Source organism: Oryx dammah, unplaced genomic scaffold (assembly GCF_014754425.2).
Source record: "Oryx dammah isolate SB20612 unplaced genomic scaffold, SCBI_Odam_1.1 HiC_scaffold_25, whole genome shotgun sequence".
NCBI classification, from domain to species: domain Eukaryota; kingdom Metazoa; phylum Chordata; class Mammalia; order Artiodactyla; family Bovidae; genus Oryx; species Oryx dammah.
The window spans coordinates 92076765-92098641 of record NW_024070209.1 but is presented as its reverse complement, the minus strand read 5'-3'; the positions used below and the strand labels follow the sequence as shown (position 1 = coordinate 92098641).

At 47.7% G+C, this 21877-nt stretch overlaps 1 protein-coding gene across 1 annotated transcript in view; it reads left to right on the top strand.

Moving 5' to 3' along the window:
• Positions 1 to 12381: 12381 nt before the first annotated feature.
• The window catches only part of TTLL11 (tubulin tyrosine ligase like 11), a 266109-nt gene continuing 256613 nt past the window's right edge, over positions 12382 to 21877 (top strand). The window contains exon 1 of the mRNA XM_040225037.1: positions 12382 to 12908. Within this exon, the coding sequence (XP_040080971.1) occupies positions 12480 to 12908 (429 nt within the window). The 5' untranslated portion in view covers positions 12382 to 12479. The remainder of the gene's footprint in view (positions 12909 to 21877) is intronic.

Genomic DNA, 21877 nt, shown 5'->3' with positions numbered 1-21877 from the left:
AGGATTTCCCTGCCCCCGCCCCTCCCCTTCATCCTCCAACTGTGGGATTTTAATCGTCTCTGCCTCAGAATGTGTTTCAGTTTGTTTCTATATTTTTAGGAATTTTTTTCCCTCCCCTTCTCCCAGCTTTGGTTGGAAAGGGAGGGAGCTTGGAGGGGTCAGAGGTGGATTCAGAAGGGTCTCCTCTGCCTCCCAAGTTTCATCTGGACCCTTCTCTTGAAGCCTGGCCTTTCCCCAGGCTCTCTCCCTCCCTGCAATCCCCTGGCCTCTTAAGAAGCTGGAGGAACAATTGCTAATCAGTTTCTGAGAGAGCCTGGGAGATAAATGGAGGAGCCACGGGCACTGGATTGCTAACAGCTGGTCCCCTCCCCACAGGCAGTCCTGGCGCTGGTGCCTCACTCCCCTTCTCAATTCCAGTGTTTCCTTCTTCTGCCTGGTTCTCTCTGGTCTCTTCAGGGTTTATCCTCGACTTGATGAAGCCACAGAGGTTGAGAAAGGCTCCCTGCCTGACATAACCGCTTCCTTCACTCACCTCCCCAGGGTGAGGCCCTCAAAATGCTCATCACACTTTCATCTCTGGGCCTTTGCACACCTTACTCCTTTTGCAGGGACAGCCCTCTGACTGGCAAACTCCTACGCATCTTCTAAGATCCAGCTTATGTGTCACCTCCTCTAGGAAGCCCTCCTAGGCCTAAGGCCTGGCCATGTGGGCAGCTGGTGCGGCCGCATGATCCCTGGGAAGAGCACTGGAAGCGGAGTCCAGGGGGTCTAGTCGTGGCTCTGATTCGTGGTGGGTGAGTACTAACCTGAGCTGCTTCTCTGACCTGCCTTATGTCTGCTGGTCCTCCTCCGTCGCATTTCAGCTTCTCTGTTGCCTGCTGTGCAGACTTCTTGGACCCCTCCCCTCCATCTCCCTTCCTCCTCGCGCTAAGAACAACTCCTCAGTGTCCCTGGGCTTCTCTCAGGGCGGGGTCCCTGCCTGCCTGGTGGCCACGACGTCCCCATGCTTTCATTGTGACGTGAGCGAATGAATGATTCATGAGAACCATGATGCTCGTCTGTAGAAGAGAAAGAGGAGGAATTCTGCCCTCTCGGGACAGCTGTGAGCTTTGGCTCAGTTCAAAGTTTGCTTTTCCCTGGCTCTCAGTACTCAGCTCTACTGTGATTGTAAATATCGATTGAGGGGACTCCACTTCCCCCTAGGCTGTTCTAATGGGATCCCAACAGGCCCAGCACCTGAAGGCTGCCTCAGAGAAACCTGGGTGCTGGTGGGAGGGTGGAGGATGTAGAGGAGGGCGCTGGCAGCGGTCCCCAACCCTTTTGGCACTGGGAACCGGTTTCAGGAAAGACAGTGTTTCCATGGATGGGTGGGGGAGGGATGGCTTTGGGATGATTCAAGTGCATTACATGTATTGTGCACTTAATTTCTGTTATTATTCCATCAGCTCCACCTCAGGTCATCAGGCATTAGATCCTGGAGGTTGGGGACCCCTGTACTGAAGGATTGATAGAATCAGACTGGGGGTACAGGCCCAAGAGCCAGACATAATTCTTCCCTCATGGCCCCAAACACCAGATGGAGCCCCAAGTCATAGCTGCCGATGAAGCAAGAACAGGGTGGAGGGGGCCATGCGGGGCCAGCAGAAGGGCAGGCCTGGGGCCTGTACAAGCTGGTAGAGCAGCTAGTGGCCCCCACCTTGGGCATCACACAGAGCCCCTCTGTCTCCCTCCTGTGTTGTCTTCCCAGCTAGCCTGTGAGCAGCAGAGCAGACATAACGAAAGAGAATAGAGACTTTGGGGAGGCCTATTCAACCCCAGGCTGGGGAGAATCTTATAGAGCCAGGAAGGAGGGGAGAGGGAGCCAGGGTTGGGGGGAGGCTGAGAGTGGAGGAGAAAAGCCCCTTCCCCACTGACTCCTACAGACAGAGGCGGCCTGGGATGCATCCCAGTCAGCTGTGCATCGCTGGCCCCAGTCTTGATGTCCACGGACCCAGCTGAGTTGGGTACCACCCCACAGGGCCCCTGTACCTGATGAGCCTTCTCTCTTTCTCCTGTGGAAGAGGCAGGCTGAGTCCAGAAGGGCAGAAGGGAGAGGGGCTTGGCTGGAGGATTCCAGCCCACACCAACCCCCAGAGATCACACTGCAGGTCTCCTGGTACACCTCTAGCCACCCTTCAGGGCTGAGCTTCAAGGCTGCCACCTCCAGAAAGCCCACCCTGCCCATCCCTCCTCTTCTCTCTCTCCTTCCATCAAGTCAGAAGGCTGGGCCCTCATCTCCTCTTCTACCTAGATCTCAGGTTTCTTCCAGGAGGAGCAGCTTCCCCTGCAGAGGCCGTGAACCCGAGAGTCACATCAACAGGTGATGTTTTTGAGCACCTCCCACGGGCCCAGTGCCTTGAGAACAAGGGCACTCACTCTATGTCTCTGGATCTCCCCCTCTGGCCCTGGGAAGTGGGCAATGAGGCCATCGCCACTTTGCCAATAGGAAAACTAAGCCACTTACCCAACAGGTGTCTCAGAGCTAGGCACAGGAGCAGCAGGAATTTTACCCGCCTCACCCTCCAAAAATAAGGCATGAGCACTCAGGGCTGATAAATGACCTCATAACAAGGTTGCTTAACATAATGGGAATTGACTGTTTTTCCTGGTCAGAGGACTGACTGAGCTCTGCTGGCATGTTCTTGTGCTCCGTGCAGTGTGGCTGAGGACACTCAGTGGCTGCATTCGGCTGGGAGCCCAAGTGGGGCTTCTCACCCTGGAGGGTCTCTCCACGTGGCCTCTCATCACTCTGCGGTCTTGCCTGAGCATCTCTAGAGCGTGGCACTGGCATCCATCAGGGGCCATTCCAAGGAGACTAGTCCTACTGTGGAAGACCCTCTTGGACGTTTGCTTGCATCATCCTTCCTAACATTTCATTGGCCAAAGTAAGCTATATGTCCGTTACTTGATCGGTTCATTGGGGTCATCCGTGTGACTGTCCACCATGGTCGTGTCTACCTTTGTAGAAATGGCGCTAACTGCAGCTCTGGACCCTCTCTACCTGTCAGGTCAAGGCAAGCTGAGTTAGTCAAAAGCAGTTTGAAGTGACTTCTGATCCCCTTGCTCTGAACCTAAGACCTAGCCAGAATTGGGGCCTGTCCGATCAGTGGAATCTGCAGATGGAACTGTCAAGGAGACACCCAGCTCCAGCCTCTGTATGGAGCACCCATGTTACCCCTGGGAGCCTGGGCCTTTGAGAAAAAGACCCCTCCTGTGGGACACCTGTTGCTAAATCAGTGGACCATGGAGTGGTACTTTTTCTTTCCTACCAGGAGTGTAACAGCAGGGGGTTCCCCTCAATGCAGGGCTTTGCTGTTTGGAGAGGGCCGGTGAGAAGAATCTCCTCCTCCCTTCCCCCACCTCCCCATCTGTCCCTTCCTCTTTCTCTTTCCCCATTTCTGATTCAGAAATTTAGGCTAAATGACCTTTAAAACCTTTAAGATGTTTATTCTTCCATCAACATCCTTTTGGGACCAGGTTAGGCTTTATTTATTGAATGCCTAGTAGGTAGCAATGGCAATGCACTCCAGTACTCTTGTCTGGAAAATCCCATGGACCTAGGAGCCTGGTAGGCTACAGTCCATGAGGTCACAGAGAGTCAGATGCGACTGAGCGGCTTCACTTAGCAGGTACCTGGGCACTTTATCTGCTCTCACCCTCGAAGCTCCTTGAATTTCATAGACTGTCCTTTGAGGTTTGGTTCCTGGTCCCTCTCTGAGGTGCATGGTGGTTGTCATGAGACGGTTCACTAGACCTCTCCGGTTTCCCTCCCTTAACACATGGCAAGGCTGTCTATCTTCCCTTACTCTGATGTTATGCTTCCTCTGGTCAAATCGGCATGAGCAGAGCTTTCATGCGCCGCTTCCAAGAGAGGCTTTACAAGTCAGTGTGCAAGTCCCCACATTGCCTTTCTTCCCATCCATGGTGGTCAGAGAAGCACATGTTGAAATGGAGTTTCTGATAGACTATGATCTGGTGTGATTATAGGTCCAGAGCCCTGCCCTGGATGTGTGATGAAGTGGGAAATAGACTTTTCTGTTAGGTCACGGAGATTTGGGGAATGTTTGTCACTGCAGCTTAACATAAAGCCTCTGCTGACTGATACACACACTTGGGTTCAACACAAGAGACCATAGGGCTGCTAGAATCACCTATCTAGTTCTCATAACCTTTCAGGAAAATGGCAAGCTCTTTCAAAAATCCATTTGATAAATTCCATGGAAGTCAATATGGGTCTTGGTGGCTAATTGGTTATGGAGGGGTATGGGAAATGAAGGAGCTGGGCTCCAAAAACATAAGGCCATCCTCTACCTTAATTCATCCCTGAACCAACCAGGAAAAAGGATTTGTTCCATCCCAGGCCACTAGAAATATTAGGGATTTATTTTTCCCCTCCCCCTCTTCCCCTCTCTCTCTCTTTCCTTCCTTCCCTCCCTTTCCTTCCTTTTTTCCTTCTTTCCCCCTCCTCCCTTTCCTTCCTTCCTTCTTTTTTTAAGCACTGCTTTCCAAAGTTGTGTTAAGCTAGAACTATTGCTACTGTGTTCTTCCCCTAATACAACTCCATGAAACACTTCAGCAGGCCCCACTTTCTGACCTGAGGAGGCACCTCTCTTGATTGCATAACGATGATTGCTTTATAAAATATTTTTAAACCCTGACAGCTCTCCAGGAGCAAAGCCTGTTGTCAGAAGAGGGCAGTGGCTTTCAACTTCTCTTGACCTTTAAGGAAAAGTATTTTGAAATGTGTTGTTTATTCTCCATCTCCACCAAGCATGTGGAGAATGCAAGGTGGCATCATATTGTCACCTTATTTCTGGCTTAGAGCTTCACAGACCTGGCCGTGATTCTATTACCTGCAGGTAGAGGGTTGTGCATCTCTTCTCCAAGGGCTGGTGTGAGAGTCCAGCCAGGGAAATAGGAAATCCATCTCTAGGCTTAATGCTGATGGCTCAGATGCAGGGTGCATGGAGCCAGGAGCTCAAGACCTAGCATTTCCACACCATCTTCTTCACCAGTTTATTAAAATGTCATACTTTTTATGAGCATCCTGGCCAACTTCTTCACTTGGCCTGGGGCAAACGGAAGCCCAGAGGGCACAAGGCCAGGTCAGGGCCTCTCGGTGGGTTAGGACCTACCTGGAGGTGACAGCACAAAGGACAGGTGGAATGGAAAGAGCTTGGGCTTAGCGCTGGTGACACTTTGGACTTCAGTTCTGTTAGTCACTGACTTCCTCTTGGTCAGCTTCAGTTCCCTCACCTCTAAAATGGGAACTATAATGATCATCAACATTCATAGGCCACTAAATGCAAGTTCTCTATTTCAGCTCACTTTTTACAACAGCACTCTGAGATAGATACTGTTATCATCAGCCCAATTTTCAGATGAGGGAAGTCAAGGACCGAGGAGTCATAAGATTTGCCTGAGGTCACAAAGAAGAACACAAACTCCAACCCAGTCTTGTGGGGGAACATGGTACTTTCCTGCCTGGAGAGTTGCTGGGGAGGATTAAAGTGCTGGAATACACAACGGGCTTGATATGCAGGTGTGCTCAGTGAAGATGGCTATTATTGTCAGTCAAAAATAAACCACCTATTCTAGAAGCAGTCAACCCAGAACTGCACACGAAGCCTTTTTCCCACTCGTTAGGATTGCTCACTCCCCTTTCCAGGAACTCGCGTGCTCCCAGGTACTCTTTCACACCTTGTCTAGAAGGTGGAGATTTTGGATCTGAGCCTTAAGAATAAACAGCTCACTTAGCAGATAGGAAGCCGTTGGGAGGATTGCAGAGCGAGCAATACTGGCAAAAGCCTAGAGGTGCAAAAGTGTGTGTTTGCAAGTAGAGGCCGGCCTGGGTTGGGGGGGGGGGGAGATGGTGATGGTGGGGCTGTTGGATTTGATTCAGATGCTTGTTGCTAGGGGATCTTCTCTGCCCCTCCTCCTCCAACCTCTTCAAAAACCGAACCTCAGGCGCCACCTGGTGGCAGCCTCTGATACCAACAGGGCAGAAACCACCAATGGGAGTAAGTGCTGTCCCCTCAACTATCTGTCCCCTGAACTATCGCTTCCTGCCTCTCTCTCCTTGGAAATGGACTTGCTATAAAAGCGATAGAACAATCATCAAGAAATTTTTATTTAAGGATTACATTTTCCCGTTATCAAAACAAAGCATGGTCATTGTAGATAACTGGGAAAATATACAAAAGTTTAATCAAGAGGGAAATAGTCACCCTTCGTTCCATTGCTCAGAGAAACCACTGTTAACATACTGACATCTTTTTTCTTTTAATTTGTTATCCAAACTTTTTATTGAAATATATATAACCTACATAAAAGCCCAACTCATTCAAGTAGATGAATTATAAAAAGTGAAAATATCAGTGAGACCATCACTAGGTCCAGAAATAGAGCAATACCAGAATCCTAGAAGTCTCTTTTTGTCCCAACCACATCCACCAACCTCCTTCCCAACTGTAGCAACTAAGCTGACTTCCAATATCACAAAGTTCTGGAAATTTATGTAAAAATAAAAATACGCTTTATGGCTCGCTTCTTTTGCCAAAGGATGTGCTGGTTGGTGTAGTCAGTCTTTTCCACTTACCTGCTGCTGCTGCAGCTGCTAAGTCGCTTCAGTCGTGTCCGACTCTGTGCGATCCCATAGACGGCAGCCCACCAGGCTCCCCCGTCCCTGGGATTCTCCAGGCAAGAACATTGGAGTGGGTTGCCATTTCCTTCTCCAATGCATGGAAGTGAAAGTGAAGTCACTCAGTTGTGTCTGACTAGTAGTGACTTCATGGACTACAGTCTACCAGGCTCCTCTGTCCATGGGGTTTTCCAGGCAAGAGTACTGAAGTGGAGTGCCATTGCCTTCTCTGTCCACTTACCTATTGTGGCTCAAATGATCAATTCCCTGATGACGCATGAAGTTTCTCAATTCTTTATGTTCATTGGCTATTTGGATATCTTCTTTTGTGAATGACTATCCATGTCTTTTCCCATTTTTGAGCATCTCTTTGTTATATAAAAAATTTCTATATTTTCAAGATACAAGTCTTTTGTGGATTTTACATATATTGACTAAGATACTGACATCTTTGAATCCAGAGATTTTCTCTGCATGTAATTTTCATGTAATCCACATACAATGAGGATTAGTGTGTGTGTGTGTGCATGTGTGCATGCACTGTGTGCTAAGTTGCTTCAGTTGTGTCTCTTTGTGACCCTCTGGACCATAGCCCACCGAGCTCCTCTGTCCATGGGATTCTCCAGGGAAGAATACTGGAGTGGGTTGCCATGCCCTCTTCCAAGGGATCTTCTCAACCCAGGGATTGAACCTGCATTTCTTATGTCTCCTGCATTGGCAGGCAGGTTCTTTACCACTAGCACCACCTGGGAAGCATATATATATATATATGGTATAAATACATATACATACATATGGACACAGTTATGTTTAAACATATGTGGCTTATGTTTTGTGAACAAAGGCTTGGTGTGGGGGTTAGTGTGGGTTTGGGAGCTGGATGTGTCGGATAATTCTGAGTTTGAATCATATCTTGGCCTTTACGAGCTGTGTGACTTAGGCAAATAACTTCTCTGGGCAGCAGTTTCCTTCACCATCTGTAAAATGTGCTGATCCCAGGGCTGCTGTGAAGCTTAAATGACACAACATTTGCAAAATGCTTAGTACAGTGCTCAGGACAGAGAGGCTTCTCGCTGATACTAGGTCACCATGGACGACCTAGCCTGCCTTTCTGATTCACAGCAGAAACCTCCAGAAATGGGATGAATTTCTGGAACGAGGGGTAGGAAGAGCCTCCAGGTGGATAGAGTTTGCCAAAACTAGAGGAAAATTTCAACCAAGATCGCATGACTCCAGCATCACAGCTGTTCCCATTTGTCTCTAGCTTCTCCCAGGTCTTGTTTACTCAGTACAGTCCTTAAGCATTGTGATCACCAGGCTTGCACCAGTTTGCTCAATGTTACATCACTGGGATGATGTTTATCCTACACGGCTAAAGCTGTGATTGACATTTGCCATAATTTCCCTAAGTATTTTCTTATCGTCAATTATCTGAGCAGCTTAATTCTTTCTTTCATTCGTTTGGCTCATTCATTCATTAGTTCATTCGTTCACTCATTAATCAATCAAAAAAATGGTTGTTGAATGCCTACTGTCTGCCAGGCACTGACTGGGTGCTGGGATATGGTAAACGAGGGCAGGACACCCTTACCTGTGGCACTGGGACTCTGGTCGGTGAGGCAGTCCATCATAAGTAAACAAAAAAACTCTGACTCTAAGACGTGGTGAGTGTGTGAAGGAAAGAGAGGTACTTCTTGATGTATTTGTGTTTGGGGAAGTGTCCCTGGTCCCTGAGTCTCTGCTGCTCTTTGCTCCTCTGCAGCCATAGCTGAAGCTTCTCTGTGAGGAGACCAGCAAGGGCTTGGATTTTCCACCAACACATTTTAGAATTTCCTGAGAAGTCAGAGGTCACCACAGCATTCAGAGCCCTGATGGGATTTGCCTCTAAGGCTTGCGTCTCCACAATTCTAGTCTGTTCCCTGCCCTCCTGAAAAGGCTTATGACTTTTGTGCTATGCAGTCGCTCAGTCGTGTCTCTTTGCGGCCCCGTGGACTGCAGCACGCCAGGCTTCCCTGTCCATCACCAACTCCCAGAGCTTGCTCAAACTCATCTCCATTGAATCTGTGATGCCATCCAACCATCTCATCCTCTGTCTTCCCCTTTTCCTCCTGCCTTCAATCTTTCTCAGCATCAGGGTCTTTTCCAACGAGTCAGTTCTTTGCATCAGGTGGCCAAAATACTGGAGCTTCAAATTTTAGCATCAGTCCTTCCAATGAATATTCAGGGTTGATTTCCTTTGGGATTCACCGGTTTGATCTCCTTTCAGTCCAGGGGACTCACGAGGTTTCTCCAGCACCACAATTTGAAAGCACCAATTTATCCCCTCCCCCCTCCTTTTTTACAGGATTAATAAATTTTATCTTTTCTTCCAGTTTTATTGTGATATAATTGACATAAGCAGTGTATAAGTTTGTGTACAACATAATGATCTGATTTACATACATCACAAAGTGATGAGCACAACAATTTACTGAACATCCATCATCCCAGACAGGGACAAAATTAAAGAACAGAAAAAAATGTTTTCTTGTGATGAGAACACAGGATTTACTCTAAAATGTTTATATATAGCACATAATGGTGTTAATTATATTTAACATATAATAGATTATATTCCTAGTACTTATTTACCTCGTAAGTGAAAGTTTGTATCTTTTGACTGCCTTAATCCAGTTTTCCCTCCCCCAAACCCTTCACCTCCCCAACTCTGTCTGCTGTGCTTAGTCACTCAGTCCTGTCTGACTCTTTGCTACCCCATGGACTGTAGCCTGCCAGGCTCCTCTGTCCATGTCAGTCAGTCAGTCAGTTCAGTCGCTCAGTCATGTCCGACTCTTTGTGACCCCATGAATTGCAGCACGCCAGGCCTCCCTGTCTATCACCAACTCCCGGAGTTCACTCAAACTCAATGGTTTCAGCCATGAAATTAAAAGACGCTTACTCCTTGGAAGGAAAGTTATGACCAACCTAGATAGCATATTCAAAAGCAGAGACATTACTTTGCCAACAAAGTCCATCTAGTAAAGGCTATGGTTTTTCCAGTAGTCATGTATGGATGCGAGAGTTGGACTGTGAAGAAAGCTGAGCACCGAAAAATTGATGCTTTTGAACTGTGGTGTTGGAGAAGACTCTTGAGAGTCCCTTGGACTGCAAGGAGATCAGTCCTGGGTGTTCTTTGGAAGGACTGATGCTAAAGCTGAAGCTCCAGTACTTTGGCCACCTGATGCGAAAAGTTGACTCATTGGAAAAGACTCTGATGCTGGGAGGGATTGGGGGCAGGAGGAGAAGGGGACGACAGAGGATGAGATGGCTGGATGGCATCACCGACTCGATGTGGTAACCACAAATCTGTCCTCTTTTTCTCTGAATTTGTTTTTGAAGTATAATTGAGTTACAACATTATGTTCTTGATACACAGCACAGTGATTTGGTATTTCTATACATTTCAAGCTGATCACCGTAACCATTCCCTTCTTAAATTTACTTGTACTGCAGCTTTTCCTCAGCTCCCTCTCAGCACAGGGCCTCCATTAGCCCTGGGAGCCTTTGAACCAGTCAGCAAAGGTGCCCCTTTCTGCGGAACAAAGCCTCAATGGGTGAGGCTTGGTGGGCAGAGAGCAAGTTGCATTTCAGCCCCCTTGAGGCCCCCGGGTCATCTGCATGACTGTACAGGTGGCCATGTCCACAGCCTCTGGAATGACTACCCCACCTGCTTTCTTTTTATTTATGTATCTATTTGTTTGACTCTGGGTCTTAGTTATGATGTGCAGGAACTTTGATCTTTGTTTATGGCATGTGGGATCTTTAGTTGCGACATGTGGGATCTAATTACCTGACCAGGGGTCAAACCCGGGCTCCCAGCATCAGGAGCATTGAGTCTTAGCCACTGGACCAACAAGGAAATCCCTTTCCTTCTCTTTACCTGATTCTATCTTGAAGACTCAGTTTATATTCCCTCTCTTATATGAAGTTTTATCTAACTTTCTAATTCATAGTAAATTCTCCATTCTTTGAACTCCTAGTTGTTTTTTTAACTCTGGCTCATTTGGCACTGAATTGTATGCTTCCTCTCGTATCATTATTTCCTCTGGAAAGTGTGGCTACCAATGAGGGCTGCCACAGCCACTGTCCTCTGTATGAGGTGCTCTCCCTTCCCAGCCCTATTCCCCCAAAAAAACTGAAATGTGGTTCCCTGAGGCAAGACGGGAAAGCCCTCTCCTTGGATTGGCTTTAAAAATACAGGGCAACCCCAAAAGAATTGAGTGCAGGGAGTGGAATAGGTATTTGTGTACTCACGTCCATATCAGCATCATTCACAATAGACACGTGGAAACAAGCCAAATGCCCACTGTCCGATGAATGGATAAACACAATGCGGTCTATCCATACAATGGAACACTATTCTGCCTTATAAAGGCACGCAATTCTAATAATATTACAACACAGATGAACCCCAAAGGCATTATGCTGAGTGAATAAGCTAGAAACGAGGGGATAAATGTTGGATGATTCCACTTATATGAGGCAGTTAATCAAATTCATATAGACAGAAAGGAGAATGGAGGTCCGGGGGCTGTGAGGTAATGGGTACAGTGAGTTTAATGGGTACAGAGTTTCAGTTGGAGAAGATGAAAAAGTTCAGAAGATAAATGGTGATGTTTGCACAATGTGACTGTGTTAACGCCCTTGCTGCTGCTGCTGCTGCTAAGTCGCTTCAGTCGTGTCCGACTCTGTGCGACCCCATAGACAGCAGCCCACCAGGCTCCCCCGTCCCTGGGATTCTCCAGGCAAGAACACTGGAGTGGGTTGCCATTGCCTTCTCCAATGCATGAAAGTGAAAAGTGAAAGGGAAGTCGCTCAGTCATGTCTGACTCTTCGCGATCCCATGGACTGCAGCCTACCAGGCTCCTACATCTATGGGATTTTCCAGGCAAGAGTACTGGAGTGGGGTGTCATTGCCTTTTCCCTTGGCTATACCTAAAAAAAATGGTTAAAATGACACATTTTATGTGTATTTTATTGATACCAAATTTCTTTCTTAATGACATAATATGAAAAGGGGCTGGTTGATGTCCTCAACTAAACCGCGAATCTGCAGGTTTCCCATGGTTTCCCCATTCCTTTGCGAGCTCCCAACAGGGAAGGGTGTCCCCCCTCTCAGTCTGGGGGCTCTCCCAGGACGAGAAAGCGATTCCTCAAACGAGCAGCCGCTCCTTGAGGGTCTGGACTTGTTATCTCCATCATCAGGCTGAGATTCTTTCTGAGGGTGAAAGTGCCTAGAATGGATGCGGTTGTGCCTCCTCCGTCGGATCAGGAGTTACCCCAGTGAGTGCGCGTGGAGTGGAGGAAAGTGGGTTTCCTGTTTGAAACTATCGTCTCTCCGGCCCAGTCCTGGGGCTCAGAAGCCCTGCAAGCTCCGATAGCTGTTCCATCCTCAAGCTCACCTCCAGCCTGTCGGCTCCAAGTTCTGCGAGCTCAGCTACTCAGCGTGTTCTCCCAGGGGGCGGGCCGAGGCCGCTTCCGCCCTCTTCCAAGATGTCCGCCGCCGCCTCTGTGACAGGCCTGACCACGTGAGCAGCCTCGCCTATGAGGTCGCCGGGCCTGTGACGGCGATTGTCCCTTCTCGGGCCCCGTCCAGTGGGCGACTGCCCTTGTCAACCGGAGCCTGAGCGATCATGGCAACCGGCTCGGGAGGGGAGCGCGCGGCAGCGGTGGCAGCGACGGCAGTTTGGTCGGGGGCCGGGGCGGCGGAGCGGCGGCGGCGGCGGCTCCGTCACTGGCGTTGGCACCAGCCCTGAGGGCCATGCTGCGGGGCAGCCCCGAGAGGGAGCTGGCGGCCTGGTGGGAGGCGGAGGCCGTGGCCGGGACCAAAGCGCAGGCGGCGAATGAGCAGGTCCGCGTGGACTCCGGCGCGGCCGGGGAACCGGAGCGCAAGGCGGGGGAGGAGCAGCCCAAGGAGCCGGCCCCGGCGCCACCCTGCGCGGCCGAGGAAGGTGACGCCCGCATTCCCCCGCGGCCTCCGCCCACGCTGCCCGTGTCCCTGGTGAAGCCGGAGCCGGTGTCTGGCCTCTGCCCGCACGGGAAGTCTAGGATCAAGGGCCGCAGTTGCAAGCGGAGCTCGGGACAGCCCGACGAGTACTGCTCTCTGCGGCCGGTCACCGTGGACAGCTCCAAGGCCAGGACCTCCCTGGACGCCCTGAAGATCAGCATCCGCCAGCTCAAGTGGAAGGAGGTGAGGCCCGGCCCGGCCGCGTGGGCACAGGGGGGGGTGGACTGGAAGACCTCAGAGGAGCCTGCTGGCTCAGGCCAGGTCTCAGGGCCAAGCTCCTGCTGTGTGCCACGCTTGTCAGCCTCTAACTGCTTCTCCTTCAAAGCCTAGGCCCCAAGTCACTTCCTCAAGACTGCTCTAGATCCCTCCAGGTCGAGTTAGTTTGTCCTTCCTCTAGAGCTCCCCTGCAGTACCTTTGGTTCCATGATCTCCAGCCATCAGCACTCGCCTCCCCCACATTATAGATATTTGTTTGTATGTCTGTCTCCTCCGGCAGTTGTGAGTCCCGAAAGCTGTCGATCCTCTCTGTCTTTCATTTCTTCCTTAAGTTTTATTTGTTTAGCATTTACTGGGTGGCCCCTTGCGGAAATCGAACCGTTTGTACTTTGGAGGCAGATAGACTAGGGTCTCAGCATCATGTCACTTAGCTGTGTGACCTTGAGCAACTTGCTTCACTTCTTTAGCCTATTTCTTTCTCTGTAAAGTCAGGCCAAATGTACCTATCTCATAGTTTTCTTAGTATTGGAAGACTCACTGTGTATTATAATATAACCCAAGTCTGCAATAAATAGGAACTCATCTTACCACGCGCTCCTCTCTCTCTTCCACCATCACCAACACATCACCATCAGTATCACTGTCAACAGTGTAGGTGCTGGGGTTTTTATGTCCCGAGGCTTGGCATATAAACAGGCATCAGGAACTGGTGGGCAAAAGGGTGAGTGAAGGAATGGATTATTTGTCCTTGAACTTATTTTAGATCTGGAAGGGGTTGGGATGAAGCACCAGTGACATCCAAAGATAATCTGTTGTAGTTGACTGAGTGGATGTGACTTTATTTGCGGTGCCTAATGTTATTTAATGTGCTTTGGGGAGTGTCAGGATGTGGTTTAGGGTAGTCGAATCTGGAGGCTTGGACCCATGTGGTCTGCTGGTGGAACAGAATCTGTAACAGGCGACCCGAAGATGCAGGACCTTAGCAGCCCTGGGCCTTGGCTAGAGAAGACTTTCAGGAATGGTATAATGAAGTTGGAACATACAGAGAGATGGCCACAGATAGAATTAATGAGGTCAGAGGGTTGCTGTCCCAGCAGTAGGAGTCATGTGGTTTGGAGGGGAGTTGAGAGTCAGGCAGGGCAGATTTCCAGATAGGGAGGGGTTAGCCATTGAATAGTCTGATTCCGGGTGTCAGGGCCCCCCAGCCCTGGGGCTTGGGGATCAGGGGAGGGCTTTCATGCCCATGAAATCTGGAGAAAGTGAGGGCGGCTCCCAGTACTAGGTGTCTGGGTTTTGGGACAGGGGCCTAGGTCAAGGTGGTAGATATGAAGACCAGAAGGAGATAAACATGGAGAGCTTGTCAGTACCATAGTCCTAATGAAGGGAGGATCCAGGGGCTGAGACCAGGCCACAGAATGAAGGAAGGCTGATTGGCCCAAGCATGGCCTGTACTTAGCCCTGGGGCAAGGGTTGGGGAGAGAGACACAAAACTGGCCAGATCTCAAGAGATGGAGCCATCCAGACTCAGAAATCAGCAGCCACACATGCTGGTCACTCATTCTGTAACTGTCCACTATGGATGCTGGGCCCTGCGAAGCAAAGATGCTTAAGATGTAACCCTTGCCTTCAAGGACCTCCAAGTTCAGTAAGTGATAAGACACAGAAAGTAATCACTGCAGTAGTTACAGGGCCTCTGCTGCTGCTCCTGAAATGCTCCTTTCCCAGCTGTTGGCATGGCTTCCTCTATCACTTCAGACCTCTGAGCAAATGCCACCCTCTCAGAGAGGCCTTCCCCTGTAACTGTGCCCCCCCTGCCCCCCACCCCGCCAACTGATGCTTGCTCTTCTTTATTGGTTTTTCATAGCACTGAACTCTAGTGACCCTGGATTTTGTATTGGTTATTGTCTGTTTCCCTCATTAGAATGTAAGCTCCATGAGGGCAAGGGCCTTGTTTTATGTACTGCTGTTTCCTCAGGTGCTTGGCACACAGAAGGTGCTCAATAAATATGTGTTGAATTGGATGAACACCTTACGTGATGAGTGTTTCTGTGTCTGTGTAAAGGTGTACCTGCTCTAGGAGGTAGAGGAGCATCATGTCAGGGCCATGTCCTGGAGGAGAGAGCCCCGAGCTGAGTTCTGGGAATTATTATTATTATTAGGGATCGTAGACTTTGGATCCCTCGCACAGGGAGTGCGACAGACAGAGCAGAGGTGCAGTCGGGGCTTCACACTTAATTCGGTAGGGCTGGGTCACAGAGAGGGCGGCAGAATGGTGCGAGCGGAGGCAGGAGGGGTGAGCAGGGGTCAGATCGTGTGCCACGCTGTGGGATGTGGACTCTTTTGGAAGCCTGTGTGAGCCACTACGAAACCTTAAGCATTTTCCGTTTACCTGCCTTGGGACTTTGGCAAGTGAGTTCAATTCTTTAAGCCTCAGTTTGCCTGTCTGTCGAATGGGAGTGGGTCCAGCTAGGTCCATGGGTCCAGCTAGGTCCATGGTTCCCAGTCTCTCTGCTGCTTCAGCCACATAATGGTAGTGTTAGTCTGTGTGAGGCCCTCGTGCAGGTGAACTCGAAGGGGTGAGCAGTTTCTGAGGTGCCACCCATAACTGTCTCCTCCAGGCCCTGCTTTGCCTGTTCTCCTGCTCATACTGGCATGTAAGTGGAGATGCTCATTCTAGGATGTTTTAACATAATTTACTCCCAACAGGACTTTACTGTTAGAGGGTTGATTATTTACCTACCATCAGGTTTCCCTGTTTGCCTGTGAGGTTCTGAGGACAGGGGTGGTTTCTGACTTGTGTCCCTGATGCCCAGCAGGTGGTGGGTGATCCCTAAATGAATGAATGGATGACTTAACCACAGAGCTGACCTCTCATCTTCACACCATAGAACGTGGAGTTCGAAAAGTGCCAGGCTAGGAAAACTTTAAAGTTCCTTCCAGGTTTAAACGATGATTATCGTATTCTTAGTACCTGCAGCAAAGTTGGCTTCATGATAGGTAACATCTCTATATATATAAACTGGGTACTAACAAAATGCAAACACAGCCTCACCAGGCTTGTTTCCCCATCTGCTACAGGGGTGCTGTTGGAAGAGTGTACCTCTAATGCTCAGCACTGATGTTCTAGGAGCACGAACCCTGCTGGGGGCTGGGTTGCAAGGAGGTGAACAGCAGTACCCTCTGTGTGTCATGCTGTCCCGTCACTGCAGGATGTGGGGGTCCCCAGCCAGATGGCTTTGGCAGGGGTCAGGTGGGCAGCCCAGGTGAGAAACAAGGACATGAGCACCACCCAAAGTGAAAGGTCTGTGTCTCCTCTGCGAGTAAGTGGTGAGGGGCTCCCCCACTGGGCTGTTGAGCAGGGCGGCACCGAGCCAGCGAGGGAGCTCAGCATTTGCTTGGCTTCAGGGCACAATCTCCCTTCTTCCCCGACTTTTCTCTATTAACAGACACTTAACAACAGTAACCAATAGTGACAGTGATAAGAAACAACTATGATGAATCCTTCCACAGCCCTTCCCCTGTGCCAGGCACTCTTCTGGGTGCGTCACATATAGCCAAGGATTTGATTCTCCCAACAACCCTTTGGTCTCCATTTCTACACAGAAGGAAATCGAAGTACCCAGAGGTTAACTTACACAAGGTCAGAGAGCTGTGAGGGGCAGAGCTAGCATCTGAAACAGGTTTCCATTTGAAACTGGCCTCCTGTTCTGTGCCCTTGCCACTGCTCCCTCCTGCTGATGCTGGTGGACCCTGGGGGGTGGCAGGTACAGACACAAATGGGATTCTCTCCGTACCCTCCAGGGACAGACATGTACACTGACAGTTGCATCCCAGCCTGGGAGTAGAGTTAGGTACAGGGCGTTCCATACAGAGGAGGAGCCAAGGCAGGGAGATTTGGTTTTATACATAGGATGGGGTGATGGCGGCTTAGAGAGCAGAGATGAAGAAGGAGCCAGATTGGAGGACGCTGAAGGCCATGCCAGGAAGCTTGTGCTTCTGGCTGAGTATGATCACAGATTCCTGCCATATATAGACCATGCTTCCCTTGCCCACGCTGTCAGTCTCAAGGGAGCCACACCAACTCTCTGAAATGATTCAGTTTTCAGTTGTATCCACTCTAGTCAGGTTTAATGCAATGGTGCCCACCGTGTTTCTCAAAGGACAGTTCATAAATGTTAGCTCTTGTACACTTGTAGGTAAGATGAAAGTTTATTTTAGAAGAGCAAAATCATGTTTATAGAGTCACTGTGAAGTTGAGACATGAAAGAGAGACATGGTTCCTCGCTCATAGTAGAAGCTCAATAAATATTTACAAAAATGCGTGGTTCTCTTCTAATCATGTGAGCCTCTCTCTGCCTCTCCTGTATATTCTTTTTGCAGTTTTGACACACTCATTAAAGAAAACTTTAGGGAAAAGACACCATGGAGAATAGACACCACTGTTTTTTGCGAGCTGCTCTCCTTGGAGATGTCAGTTGTGTATATGTACGCAGTGGTGTCATGGACACCAGCTAACGTGATCAAGGGCGCTGAGAGATTTGATAGAGAGACCTTTGTTGATAATAGTTGGCATAAACCCTATCCCAGGATCTATTAGGGCTCCCCTGGCGGGTCATTTGGTAAAGAATCCGCCTGCAGTGTGGGAAACCTGGGTTCAATTCCTGGGTTGGGATGATCCCTGGAGAAGGGAATGGCTACCCACTCCAGTATGCTGGCCTGGAGAATTTCATGGACAGAGGAGCCTGACGTGGGGTCGCAAAGAGTTGAACACAAGTGAGTGACTTTCACAAGATCTGTTACAGTGTGAGCTCTTTGCTTCAATAGTGTCCAAATCGTGTGTTGTTTTCAGAAGTGTATCCAGCCTTTCTTCCAAGCATGTATATACTTAGGATATCATCCTACTTACAACTTGCGTGATGTTAGTTACTGTCTTTGAAATATCATATTACATGCTAGGCTTTATGTTCTAAGTGCTTTCTGCTCATTAAAACTTGTATGGAACACTTATTGTGTATTATTTTATTTAATCCTCACAGCAGCCCTCTGAGGTGGATCCCATTATTTCCTTTTTATTTTTCCCCATTATTTCCAGTTTACAGCTGAGAAAACCAAGGTTGAGAGGAGGTTAGTTCAGGGGTAGCCCAAGGCCACACAGGTAACAGGTGTCTGAGCCATTCAGGGCCTGTGCTTATAACCAGTACACAAGCCTCTACAGTCTTCTTTGCTAATCTTTTGCTAAAATCCACCCTGCAAGGAGTTATTCTGTTATTACTATTCCAAGATAACATTTTTTTTTTTGGCAGCACCATAAGGCTTGTGGGATGTTAGTTCCCTGACCAGGGTTGGAACCCGGGTCCTTGGCAGTGAGAGCATGGAGTCCTAACCAGTAGACCGCCAGGGAATTCCCCCGAAGATAACAACAGAAGAAATGGAATTGGGCGCAGAAGTCGGAGAGTCAGGGTTCAAACAGTCTGCCTTGCTCCCAAGCCCACTTTTCAGTGTGTTGTATAATCCTCCACTTCTGAACCCTCTCTTTCCTCATCTGACTCATAACTCTCGAATGGCAATGGTGTCACTTAGAACCAGGAGGCTGACGTTGCAAATAGGACTTAAAATAAAACACACTGAAATATATCCTGCCTGGCAGAGGGAGCCTTTGGTGTCTGCACTCTCCAAATCCTATCTCGTGGCTGCCCACGAGGGTAAAGAGATTCTGGTGCACTGACTAGCCAAGTGGCCTTGCTCCTCTGTGGGGCCTGAGCCTGCTGCATGAGCTGCTGTGTTGCAGACTCTTGGTGGATGAAGGCAGATTAAAAAATGAAAAATTGGATAGTTTAACCTTCCACCCTTCCTCATTTTAATGATAGTCATTGCAATTTACTTTCCAGTTTTTGAAAACAGCCTTATGTTTAAGGACAGTTTATAGCCTACTCCATCCAATGTTCTCCTTCAACAGACATGTTATTTTAACACCTAGCACGCTAGAATTTTTCCTTTGCAAGTTAAATTTGTCACACCATAAAAATCACAATTCACTACCACTCCTACTTGAACAATACAATATGTATAAAAGCCTCATGAATCCACACTAATGCCTCTCATTTAAAAGACAGTGTATTCCAAGAGCTCATATTCCAGTTCTATAACTAGTACAAATTAAAATTTTAGTTTTTAAGCAGGTATTGCAATTGTTAGAGCAGTTTTCTGTGTTACAGAAATATGCTCTCTATTGTAAACGGCCTCGATTTTGGAGGTATTCTGGTTTTCTGTCAGAAGTTGAATACAAAAATTCAAATATACATTTTCTTTTAAATCTATCCCTTGAAAAGAACATATTATAAAAGTAATTGGCCACTCTTTAAGTGGCTTCTCTAGAGGGAAAGTAGTATGTCCTGGAGCTAGCAGGGACTTTGAAATTCACACAGATGGGTTAAAATCCTTGTCACTAATTCCTTATGTGACCGAGCAGGTTGGGTCCTGCATACAGAACCACTCTGAGCGTCAATTTCTTCAACTGTGTCAATGGGCCATAGTGATTCTTGCTGAGTTCTTGTGAGATTAAATGAGGGGAAGTATGTAAATTGCCTTAACCCAATGCTGGGCACATTGTTTGTGTTCAGTTACTGGTACTTTTCCTTTTATTGGGTAACTATAGATATTGGTTATTTGATTTATATATGTGTTTTAAACTAGAAGACAACGAGTATAGAATTTCATCTTCATATATAGGTTACTGGTTAAACACACTTGACAGCTCATTTGAATATTGAACAAATACTCTGAGACCTACTTTGTGCCAGGCTATATTTGAGTTTTTGGGATACAGCAGATAACAAACACACCCAGAACCCTCTGTGTGATAAGGGCAGGTACATTTTGCACAAATATCAATGTGATGTAGTTTAGGTTTAAAAAAAATTTTAAGATTTTTTTTTTTGATGTGGACCATTTTTTAAAGTCATTATTGAGTTTATTACAAACTTTAAGTTTGTTAAAACTTCTGTTTTATGTTTTGGTTTTTTTGGTCATGAGGCCTGTGGGATGATGACTCCCCGGCCAGGGATCAGACGTGCACCCCCTGGATTGGAAGGCAGAGTCTTACCCACTGGACCGCCAGGGAGGTCCCTAAAATTTTTTTAAATAACACTTTTAAAATTCTTTTCTTTTGAAGTCAATTATACTTTTAAAGTTTTGTGGGTTTAACTGAATATTTTAAGGCTTCCATTCTGAGCCTGGTGCCAGTCTCATACTCTGGTATATTAACTATGTATGTCAACACTGGAAATTTATTTTAGCTATTTGAGTGACATCAGTACTTACCTTTTGTGGTCATAAAACAAATAAGGAGGTTGTTGATGTGGACAGAGAAGCAAATTCCCTGGGCTGATGTCTTTACTTTTTCCTTCCATTCCTAAGCAGCCCTCCCCACTGACCCTGGAAAGACCATACCAGACATGAGTTTGAATCTTGGCTCTGTGGCCCCAGACAAGTTCCTTTATCTCTCTGAGCCAAAGGCTCCTCATCTCTAAGAAAGAGCATAAAATACATGATAGGCTTGTGAGGATTAATTCTGAAAATCTTGAAAGTGCTTGGTACTTTCAAATAAGAATACTTGTTAGTTGGTTTTCCCTCTGATGAATTTCCATGACATTTTAATTCAGTTTTATAATACAAAATTGATGGCGTCAACAGGCAAATAACCTTATTGCTTTGATTAATTTTGAACCCTCCTTTCCATGTGGTTGCTCCTCTGCAGCCCAGTCATTCCCTGAGATTCCTCCACAAAGGCTGTGGTTTTGCCAGAGAGAACGATGATGTTGTTTCTCTGTTCCAGATGGACTGACATCTCTCGTTCTGCATCACATCATACCGGGTCCTGCCTTCACAGCTGCCTTGGCCGCCATTTGCGTGCATGTTTGTTTCTCTGCGTGTTTGGGAACCGTCATCCAGTAATTTTTATAAATGCTTCCTAAGTCCTAGCTAGCAGCCATTTGCTGATGCCTCCTTCTCTTCCCCCATCTGCTTCTGTGTCATCTGAGTAAAACCTTCGCATCCTTAATGGAGCTGAAAGAATAGGGCGGTTTGTCTAGTGGGCATCCCTAAGTACAGTGTTACTTTTCAAAGGAGCCCTTCAGTCCCTCTGCCTAGAACTCTTGCAGAGGCCAGTTTTCATATTCTGTTCTTTATGGTCACGGGGAGATTTTATTTCTCTTTGTGTTAGAACTGCGGTTATTGGAATTTTTAAAAGCAACAATCTAAAAACTTCTGGACATCTTCCGTTATTTACAAATACCTTGTGTTCAAATTCTAAAAACAGTATGTGCTTATGAAAATTTATATAATTCCCAAGTATATAAAGTAAAACCCCAAAGTGCTCCCCCCCGCCACCCATTCCCTGCCCTTTCTGTCTCCTATCTCTTTTCCTTAGGGTAACATCAAGAATGCAGTTTGGTATGTATTTTCCCAGATATTTTTTCTTATTCCTGTGTGTATCAGGACCACTCAGTTGTGCTGGAGTATCAACAGAAGTACAACAGAAGTTTGCTTCTTGCTCATACTTAGGGGTTTGATGTGGTTTGCTGGGGGTGTGGGGACAAGCGTCTCCTGCCATGTTGATTATCCAGAGACCCGGGCTTCCAGCTCAGCACCTGCTTCAGTGAGTCACCGAGAGGAAGGGAACATGATAAATGCCGCACCAGCTTTTAAGCCTTCTACTCGGAGGTGATTGTGCTCACATCTCATTTGTCAAAGCAAAATCCTTAGCCTGGTGAACTTTGGTGGGGCTGGGATGTACAGTCCTACCATGAGTGTGCAAAGAGGAGAATCAGAACATCCTGCTAATGACCACCTACTAGACATCATATGTAGAGACACAAGTATGTATGTGTATATATATATATATATATATATAAATAGAAACAATTTTCATGTTGTTT